The sequence below is a fragment of the Xenia sp. Carnegie-2017 genome, unplaced genomic scaffold (assembly GCF_021976095.1).
Source record: "Xenia sp. Carnegie-2017 unplaced genomic scaffold, XeniaSp_v1 HiC_scaffold_16, whole genome shotgun sequence".
NCBI lineage: Eukaryota > Metazoa > Cnidaria > Anthozoa > Malacalcyonacea > Xeniidae > Xenia > Xenia sp. Carnegie-2017.
Genome location: NW_025813469.1, coordinates 3,525,871 through 3,536,218, shown reverse-complemented (window position 1 = coordinate 3,536,218; position 10,348 = coordinate 3,525,871). Strand labels below are relative to the sequence as shown.

General features: G+C 36.7%; 1 protein-coding gene, 1 long non-coding RNA gene and 1 pseudogene across 2 annotated transcripts; 1 reads left to right on the top strand and 2 right to left on the bottom strand.

The window, feature by feature from the left end:
• Positions 1–3,628: 3,628 nt before the first annotated feature.
• Positions 3,629–4,125, bottom strand: LOC124436760. The gene is made up of 2 exons (XR_006945471.1): positions 3,985–4,125; positions 3,629–3,907 (listed from the first exon to the last, which is right to left on the bottom strand). It is a non-coding gene; the product is annotated as an uncharacterized LOC124436760 (long non-coding RNA).
• A 512-nt stretch (positions 4,126–4,637) lies between these two features.
• Positions 4,638–6,766, bottom strand: LOC124437245 (PSME3-interacting protein-like). The gene is made up of 5 exons (XM_046987239.1): positions 6,423–6,766; positions 6,180–6,272; positions 5,485–5,596; positions 5,010–5,186; positions 4,638–4,704 (listed from the first exon to the last, which is right to left on the bottom strand). The coding sequence occupies exons 1-5, from the start codon at positions 6,544–6,546 to the stop codon at positions 4,638–4,640; spliced, it is 573 nt and encodes a 190-aa protein (XP_046843195.1). The 5' UTR covers positions 6,547–6,766.
• Positions 6,689–10,001, top strand: LOC124437334 (annotated as a pseudogene).
• The last annotated feature ends 347 nt before the right edge of the window (positions 10,002–10,348 follow it).

Sequence of the window (10,348 nt, the reverse complement as noted above, 5' to 3'; positions counted from 1 at the left end):
CTGGTGTAAAATGGAAAAATATTTTTAAGTGTTGAATGGGGTGCAAGAGAGTATGTAATACAATACATCTATAGTATGAACACGCTATTTCGTTATTAGTGGCATTAAATACAACAGGTGGGCAAGACAAGAGATAGGACACTGTTCTTCTTAAAGTGGCCAACATTATCTCAATATCAACTCATGACTGTACTTGGTGCTTCAAGAATTTTTCAGAATGTAGGAAGTAAATTTCCCTCTTGGTTTGACAATTCATCAGCGATGCACACATTAATTCCCTCAATAGATAAACAACACAGGTAGCTTGTTGATAGGCGACGGTTTCGGTCACAGAATAAATAAGGCATTATGAAGCAGGTCAGCCACTATTCCTCTGTCTCAGTCAAATAAATCATAGTGCGTACAAAACCGAGCAAACTGTAAACAAAATACCTCTTTTAATCTGGGAAGCAACAGAACATCACTCGTATACCCTCCTCGACGTCTTGGGGCAAACAAACCTTTGTCGTGCTCATAGAGTCCAAGCTCTAAAAGGTTTCGGAGAGCAAGACTTCGCTTTTTGTTTTCTCATTTCCTCCACAGAAATAGTGTTAATGCATGATCATGTTTGTTTATTAAAAGTTCAAAAGCATTAAAGCAACACGAGGTGTAAATGTCACGGGGGTGCAACATGGAGGATGCAGCTTTAGCGGGGGGGGAAGGTTAAATAATACGTCTGGAGGCTTTCGAAATTGTGTACTTTTTATCATCAAACTTTGTTTAATTTCAGTGTCTTGCATTAAATTTTGTACATGGCAGAAAAATCGATCAACGCATATGACGATCAAAATTTTGAGGTATTTCATCGACCTTTATGGAATATTTCGAGTGGCAGAAATACAATGTCGTTTTACTTCTAGATTGTGTGTTGTGTTGGCATTTGTAGTCGTTGATGAGGGATTCAGAATTCATAACAATCGATTTTGTTCTGTTTATTTATGACTAAAAAACAAACTTCATAAAAGCGGTTCTGATCCATAGCTCAATCGTGAGCTCAAACTCTAGAACATGTACAAAGATATTTGATTCAATTTTTTTAGATAGATTCAAATGCACTTATATGCAACAAGACTGTTGGAGCATAGCATAACTTTATAGGTCGTTATTATGAAAGAAATATTCTCGAATCGCTGTCCTCTTCCCCACATAGATTTATGAATGAAATACAGTAAATCTAGAGTTCAATTTGATAGTTTTACTTGCAGGCTACTCTTCTGACATGAAATATTTTTTCAATCAGTCGCATAGCCAGCTCACAAGTTTGTTGATGCAATGTAAATGTTTTGATGTTCACTCATGTGAACTGTTAAAACAAGAGATTTCTAAAGAGATGAATTTTTCTAATGAGAAATTTACATGGCGGGACCAAATTTGCAGGCTGGCTACATGCACCACTGTTTTCAATGCATAATTTTTCAAGATATTTTTCTACAAAAATATGCTTGAGAATGTATCCACTTCTTGCTGTATATTTCATGAATGCTAGGTTGAGAAAGATCCTAGCAAGACGGAAGAGAGAGAGAAAGGTTGAATACCTGATAAAATGGAAGGGTTTTTCATCAGAAGAAAATTCATGGGAACCAGAGGAAAACATGAATGAATGCCAAGAACTTGTTAGACAATTTCAAAAAGGGAAAAAGAAATAAGCATGAAGGCAAGAAGTCAGTACAGTAAAATTTAAATTTTTTTAATTCAAAGTATTGTTTGTTCTTCTTCACTCAAATATACAAAATATAGTCTCCGATGGCTGTGTCAGGGATAAGAAGAGGTGGCATGGATAAGAGGAGGTGGCAGGGATAAGAGGAGGTGGCATGGATGGGACATTGAGACACATACAACTGTGAGGCTGACATGACTGTATAAGGGATGAGAGGTAGAGACAGGATGGCAGAGGGAGACACATGAATAACTGTACCAGTGATAAGAGATGAAAGTAGGGATGGGAGAGGAGGCACCAACATCCACAAAGCTAGATGACTATCACGATATGGGAGTTGTTGCTACTTTTGATAGGAATGGTAGAAAGAGGCACCTACAATTAAGAAGCCATATGAATCTATGAAATAATAAATGGGGTGGGTGGGGAAGCCCCCATGACTGCCAATCTGGATGACTGTCAAGAACGACAGCGTAGAGGTGACTCTTACGACCTTAGTCTCACTCACGGTAGCTACTTGATATTTCTTTGCTTATTCAGTGGGAGAATGCTTTCAACTGATATGGTTGTATGATGGGCGGAAAAGCCCGATAAATCTCTTCATTTACTTGCGATGAAAAACGGTCTGTCTTCCCTAGAGAGGTCGCGCTAATGGTTTTATACCGAAGAAGAAAGCACGTCAAAATCATCTGATTCAACGTCGAAAGGTGCAGAAGAATATCAGATATTGCATCGAGTCCATCCACCACCGTCATCAGAAAATTCAGGTAGTTTGCGTTTGATGGCCGTCTTGCCTTGTTCTGTCTTTTGTTACTTTACAATTACTATTAATAAAACTGTGTCATTACTTCATTTTGTAGCTGAAATGTCGAGGCACAAGGAATCGAAATTTATCCATCGAGAAGAAAGGAAGCGCACAAAAACAAAGAGAAGAGAAGTTGTTTTGAAAAGAAAGACAACACATTTGAGAGTCCTAGCGGTTGTTGTCCTTTTCTGTCTGATTATTTTCGCGCTTGTAGCACCGGTCGGGTCGTCCATTGACGTTTGAGTATTAAAATAAGATGCTTTACTAGATAACAAGAAGAATGGCGGTTGGAATCAACTATCAACTTACCTGCCAAAATTTGATGTTTCGAATGACATGTGTATGTGGACGTCAATTTCTTTCCGACTTTCTGGTCATGCTTTCAGCCGTTTGTACGGTCGTTTGCAGAAGATTTACTCAAAACTTATCTGCTACCATCTTAGATCGGTCGAATTGAAAGACATATAAGTCAGTTGTGAGATTGAACGATCTTGCGGATAGAACCATTTGCAATTTATTTTGACTTTCGCTTTAGAACTTGTGTGGATTAACGTGCATCACGCTAAGTTCCTGAAACGTGTTTCGAAATCACGATTTTGAACAACTCTCATGTTTTATATATACGTATGGGTTTTATTTAGACAAGGTTAAAGGGAGCTTATATGGTATTATGTGTATACTTTACCCAAATATTGTAATTATTGATTTTATTTAAAGAATTGTTGCAATTTTCCATTACGTTTCATTAATATTTCTACAAGGTGATGCTTTGTAAAAGAATGGTCTAGTTTGTTTCGAAATCACGATTTTATGGTATTATGTGAATACCTTAGCCAATTATTGTAATTATTGATTTTATTTATAGAATTGTTGCAATTTTCCATTACGTGTCAATAATGTTTCTACAAAGTGGTGCTTTGTAAAAGGATGGTATATTTTGTTTGGAAATTCGCGATTTTGAGCAACTCTCATGTTTTTAGGTATATGTAGATAAGGTTAAAAGGGAGCTTTTATGGTAAAATGTGTATACTTTACCCAAATATTGTAATTCTCGATAGAATTTATAGAATTGTTGCGATTCCCATTTACGTTTCTACAAGGTGATGTTTTGTAAAAGGATTGTTTAATTTGTTTCGAAACGTGCCTTTATTCAAAGAAATATTTGAGCTATCGCGAATGTCAAGTTTTCATTTCACAGCTGAAACAATACGTGATCCAATTTTTAAATTTATCATGACTTACAACTTACAATTGATGGAATTTGCAAACTGTTAACTTGATGCCATATTTACTAATGTCATTTTGTTCAATCTTAAAAGCATTCGATTTTCCCAAAGCTTAACGTCAAATCCAAATGATGGCGAATGCCCTTCTTGTAATTCCGAATTTGATTTTTGAAGTTTCAGCTACAATAGGTTCGAAGAAGTATTTTGAAATTATACTACGAGATTTCGTCAACTTCTACAGCTTATTCAGGACTTACTTCGTCGGTGTTGATTCGATGTTACTTAAAAGCGATGGTAAAATATCCGAGTCGCTTGATGAGGATTCCGAATCGCTAGAGTCTGAGTAGTCACCAAGACTCGCTATGAAGCCAAGGTTGTAGGCAACCGAACCATTTTCGTCTTTTCTTGCGCCTTTTCGCAGTTTGTGGAAAGTGTTTAGTCTCTGTATCAGAGTTTTGCATTCCGAGGTCTTTTCAAAATTTTCCTCGTTTTGTGACGATTTTTCGACAGCTGACTCTTTGATATTGAAATGTGAAATAAAAAAAAAAATATGAGAAGAGTCGAAAGAAAATTAAGTTCGGGAAAAGAAAATACTTAACATGTTCTTTTCATTCGAACTCACGTGAATGTGGATATTTTTGAAAATAACAGTTGTTCTTAACGTGAAAACTTGCACAAAATAAACGCAAAATAAAACGTCAAAGCGATGTGAATACAAAACGAAGATTACAAACCTTAACTATGTAGGCAAATATATGAAAAAGAACTTTTCGTCGGAAAGGTTGCAAGCAGAGAGGGCAACAAATAACTCATCTCCAATGGCGAATTCGGCCTCATTTCGTGTACACTCGTGTCATGAAAATGTATTATTTTATTCACTAGAAAACCGTAAAATACATATGAAACAGTATCAAATACCTTTTTTGGAGAAGTTTTGATCGTCAGATTTTTCGTCCTCGCTCGTCTCCACATCACTCCTGCATAAAGTAAGAGCGTTTGTCCGTTCACCATGTTTCCGGTAAGTTTGCTTATGAGGAACCAACCCCCTGATTTCATTAAGATTGCTTTCATTTCCGGAGGTACATCTAACTTATGAAACATGAATAGAGAAAATTGAACCTGGACAAATGATAAATCTTAATCCCTCACCTGGAGGGCATTCGGCTCCCATAAATGATAACATGTCCCCCTGCACATCTAGGGTATTTGCTGGAAACCAGGGGGGTGGCCAATTCAAAGTATCGCAAGGTATCAACATGACTTTCTAAACACGTGATCTTACCGCCGTCGTTTAATGCAGCCAGCCAATAGTTCCAACTGTGATTTCTTCTTTCCCAATAAAGCATTGGAGGCTTTCTTTTTTTCTTTTCCCACAGCAGCTGGGGTTGAGACGGCTACAGTCATATTAAACTTTGCAACTTCATCCTGGTTGTTGGCAATTAAAGAATGGATAAACTGACTGATCGAGAATAAAAAGACTGCGTAGCTTTAACAAACTGTTCCAATAAAGTGAATACACCAAATGTTATACTAAAATCCAAGGCCGATTAAACAATGTATGTGTAGTCAATTCATAATGATTTTTTAAAGTAAAATAAATTCTTAATGGGAAAAAGCATTTTTCTTTATCGATTTTGGAAATTTAGTGTATTATAAGTTAAGTGGCTACCTAGTTGAACTAAAGTTCACAGGTTAAAGTATGTATCTTTGCACTGCAATAATCAATAAAGTGCATGCATAGTTTCTTCAAAGGATACTCTGTAGTCTTTAATCTGGAGTGAGAGCAAAACGTCTCGGTCAACTTCTGCCTGTTGCTTGGAAGCAAACTCGAGAAAAGAACCGTCATTATCGATCCTTGGAACATTTTTTCTTAACAATTTTACAAGAAAAAAGTACTTTAAGTCTGCGCTTTCTTTAGTCAGGAATTTCAATCATCCGGAAATCATATGATCAACTAGGTACAGATTGCTTGATACAAAACTGAACAATATCAAGAAATGCAAATTTGAGCATTGGCACTGAACCCACTTATACAGCTGTCTACTAGTTGGAGTTATGTAACTTTAATGAACTCAAATGGACCTCTATTGTCAGTAAAAACACCAAAAATTATCAACCTCCATGGGGTGAAATAAACTAATCTTTGAATATTTTGAAATAGTGCCAAGTCCGGGAAAAATTGACAGGAGGGTGCAATGGGAGGGGTACACACCTAAAGCTTGCATAAGTTGACTCATATTTTGATAGCTCATAAATGAAAGTCTTATGGTATAATGACATTTAAAAAACACAACCCTCCCTGGATGAAATTCACCTCTCCAAGCTATTCAATGTATAAATCTATTCAGATTTCGACAACCATCAACAAGCAGGGATAGGATTGACCAAGTAAATAACTGGCTGGTAGGCAATGAAAATGCTTTTGAAAACTGAATCAAAAGTTGTTTCTTACTGATGTCATATTTCTCGTCATGCTCTTGTTGTGCCTTTTCTTTCTGGGCCTGAAGCTGTTCAAATAAACTTTTTGGTTGCACATCTGGACATTCTGGATGAAGTAAACAGTAAAAGTTGAAAACAAATGTTGATAAATTCGAGGATCTTGAGAAAATTACGTATGATTATCCACCGTTAAATATTTGAGGTTTATTCAGTTCCTGTAGACCTTAGTACATACAAGAAGAATATAAACATGTACCTAAAGGGTCATCGGGCTTTCTGACTCTTTCCCATTCCTTTTGACGTTTCTCCTTGGCGTCCTGGGCTTCCTCCTCGGTAACAAACGACTTAATTTTTGAATTATTTGTCTTTTTGAAGCTCATAATGATTATTCGTTGATTTCATTCGTTCCTTGGGATCATTTTGAAGTAGAAGAGCAGCATTTATCTGCTTTAATGTCAAAATCACTAGTCAAATTTGGTCAAAATCAATCTGCTGGTATTGTCATCCACCATACAAGCATTGAGCAAACCGCTGATTAAGATTAGCGTGGGCTCACAAACAAATGGCTGACAAGATTCTTCTTCGTGCTTATAAGGGTCAGGCAAAGTCTGTAAACTTAAGCAACAGAAATCTACCAAGTGTGCCAAATCTTATAGGTAAACTTTCGAAAGTAAAAGTATTGACCTAAAAAACAAGATTTGTTCTTTGCCCAAAGATTTTAGCGTGATTACGCAGGTAATTTATTAAACTTTGTTGCTAAGTTACATCAGACGCTTAGGTATAAAAAATGGAATACTTTTCAAAATATTTATGGAGGAATTGACTGCAGTCAAGGAAGAACCAATTATCTACACGTAGGGCATTATTGATAAAAGAAAGATTCAAAATATCCACTGCAACTTGCAGAATAAGTATATGTTTTAAACGTCATCCGGATTTTTAGTCTTATTAAATGTTTGTGGATCATGACAGACAAGAACTTTGAAGAGAGGCTAATTTTATGGCTGTTAATGATTGAGATAAATCTCTGGAAAAATATTCATATTTAAAAAATTGCTTTCTATCATCTAAACGGAGCAGGCGAAGAAAGAAGCTTGCTCTTAAATGCATGCTTTAATCAGTGTTTGATTGTATTAAATCCTGTATCTTCGCATTGTATACATATGACAATATTTCAGTCAGGAAAGAAAATTTATTTGAGTGCTTTCATAAATAGTGAGTCTGACGTTTTTCTTACGGAAAAAAAATGGAAATGTCTGCAGAATTGGGTGCATAATATGACTATACCACAAGGATGACTAAGTGCATATGAAAACATTATAAAATGTTTCTTTGCTCATTCCCTTGCTGGGATTCTCCTACACTTATGTCACCTAAACTCCATTGTAAACAAGCCCTTGAAAAGGTAGATTTGATTATTTGAAAGCAATGTTTACAAACAAGCTAAAATGCTGATGTCAGTCGACATACCGCCTCTTAAAAGAACATAATTGAGAAAGTTGAAATACTAGTGACTGACGCATTGATCGACATCACGTGATCTAATCTTCGTACCTTCCAGCTGGAGAACTTGAATCTTGGCAACAACATTTTGGAAGAGCTGCCGGCAGAATTGGGCCATTTGGTCAATCTAAAAAAACTCCATTTGTTCGCAAATCACATCATCATCCTCTCTTCCTTCGTACTGTGTAAGTGTATCCGTATCGAGACTAATTTACTCCAACTTATTAACATCATTTTCACTGCTTCAACTATGTCAAAAAAACATATAGTTCTTGTGGTTTAGATAATGTGTTAGACACTTTAATTGAAGTTAGATTTTTCATATATTGATAGCCGCCTTGCAGCATCTGACATTTCTAAACCTCAACGACAACAAATTGACAAGTTTGCCTCCGGAAATCGAAAGGTACTAGCGAGATTTGCAGATCAATGTCCAGAGAGCAAAACTTGTCAACATCTTGTCTTCTTTTCAGGCTGGTATCCCTGCAATTTTTGAGCGCGAACAAGAATAGACTGCAAAGTATCCCGGATGAGATTTGTCATCTAACCCACTTGACCGAGCTTCACCTGGCAGATAACTTCCTTGAAAGGTATTGTCTCCGTCAAAAGCAGAAGGCGTAGAGTGGCAAAAAACAGGATAAAATCGTTAAAAGTTTAAAGATAAATGGGCATTGTGAATTTCTAACAGCTCACTCGAATACATATCTGCTTTTCAGTTTACCAGAAAATATCGGATTTCTGAAAAACCTGACACGTTTGATTTTGTACAAGAATCGACTAACTGAGCTACCACAGGTAAACGCGGTTATTTATTTAAGCACGCAACAAGATACTCTATTCAAGATGATGTATTTCATGGACGTTTTTTCATTCCGTTTTTTTTAAACTATCCATTTTATAACCCTAAGGACCGTATTTTATTTCCTTGCAGGGCTTGTCAAAATGTTGTAAATTAGAATACCTCGATGTCTCTTGCAATTTCATCAAATACTTTCCGGTCAACGTGAGTGACGAGAGAGTGCAGTAATACGCATGCGTCGTAGCAAAGTTTACAAGTAGCTATTTGATTGAAGCATTGAACTCAAATACATGGAACGCAACCTCAAGCAAATAATTGAAGCCATATCTTACGCCAGAAATGCGAGATTTTACCCCAGACACGCGTGTTTAGTGTTTGATTGATTGACTTCACGCGTCTGCGGTAAAATCACGGCTTCAAAATTATTAGGATTTTATATAAGAGGTAGCTTTCCATGTATTTTAGTTCAATAAATTAAACTGACGTTTTGATGAGCGTCGACGGTTGTTGGCTGTGCCGTATAGCCAACCAGCCCGTACGTTTGTTCGTGCTATGTAAATTTCAGAACAATATGATTTATTTTTTATAATCTATTTTAATTTACTTTTTTTAAGTAAGATTACATAGCATGATGAACAAACTTGCTGGTTGCCTGCGTCACCATATGTTCTACGTTCAACCTACGTCAGTATATGTTCAACGTTCAACCTACGTCAACCATATGTTCTACGTTCTACGTAACCAACCCATGTTCCATCATCAACCATAAAGAGAGAATCCATGGTTGAAGAAAGATTGAAAACTTTCTTCTTTCTTCTAGTTTTATGCTTTGCCTTTACGAGAGCTTTATTGCGAAGGAAATAATCTATTGAAGCATCTACCCCTTCATTCTGAACAAGTTGAAGAGGTCTTGTCGCTCAAAGAGTTGACGGCGCGTTTTGTAATGAAGAAGAACAGAGATAAGTAAGCTATAAATATTCCTTCGGAGCGTACAGAGATAAGGTGTTGGGTAAAGTAATAAATTTGGTAATGCAGACAAAGTAGATACACCTCTTTAAGGCGAATTTCTTTGTAGCCAATTGTTTCGATCAAATTTTACTTCTCTCAGCCCGCAGTGACGTAGCCAGCCCATGTTTTAGTCTTGCTATGTAAGTGAATACAAAAAATTGCATAGCAGGCTAAGCAAGGTCGCTATGCCAGTGATATTCGCCATGCCGCTAACAAGCAATTTTTAAACTTTTACGGGGCAAAGTACAGATAATTTTGTTGTTCACATTTTGTCTTACCTATCGTAGACGATCCCATATTCGTGTGCAACTTCGCGAATGTCCCGAAATAAAAGATATGCTTTCCTTTGCGGGATTTGTGCCTTGTGCGGTGAATCGTTTCTTAACACATGGTTGGAATGCGTCAGTTTTATTGATTGTAAAAAGGTATTCACTAATGTTCATTGTTCATAACACCAAGTATAGATCATTTTCAAAAAGTCACCTGACTTTATGGCCGCTATGTTCGTTCATCAATTAAAAAGAATTTTAATGAAGTTCTTTGGTTTGGTACACCAATACATCACTTCATGTTGAACCCTGAGGAATGAGCAAAAATAATCTATATCGGAGTTGAAATGACATAGTTGATTTATGGACCACGCCTCTCGGCCTTGCAGTAGTTGCATTTAACGTTTGCGCATGTGCAACTTTATTTTGACAATGAGAACCTCAATTTTAGTATATGCTATTTCTGGGCTTACTCAAGTGTGATCAACTCAACAGGGTCTGGGGACAAGGAACTCACCGAATCGTACCCATCAGAGGCCAGCTGTGTTCGGTACAAGTGCTTCAATTCTGAAGGCCATGATTATTTTGGCATAGCACAAGTGG

Bases quoted from the DNA above. Each gene is read 5' to 3' on its own strand.
- LOC124437245 (XM_046987239.1), bottom strand. From the start codon at position 6,546: ATGAGCTTCAAAAAGACAAATAATTCAAAAATTAAGTCGTTTGTTACC. The intron at 6,273-6,422 runs GTACATGTTTAT...TACTTCATCCAG, and splicing joins AAAGCCCGATGACCCTTTAG to AATGTCCAGATGTGCAACCA. The intron at 4,705-5,009 runs GTAAGATCACGT...TACTTTATGCAG, and splicing joins GGCTGCATTAAACGACGGCG to GAGTGATGTGGAGACGAGCG.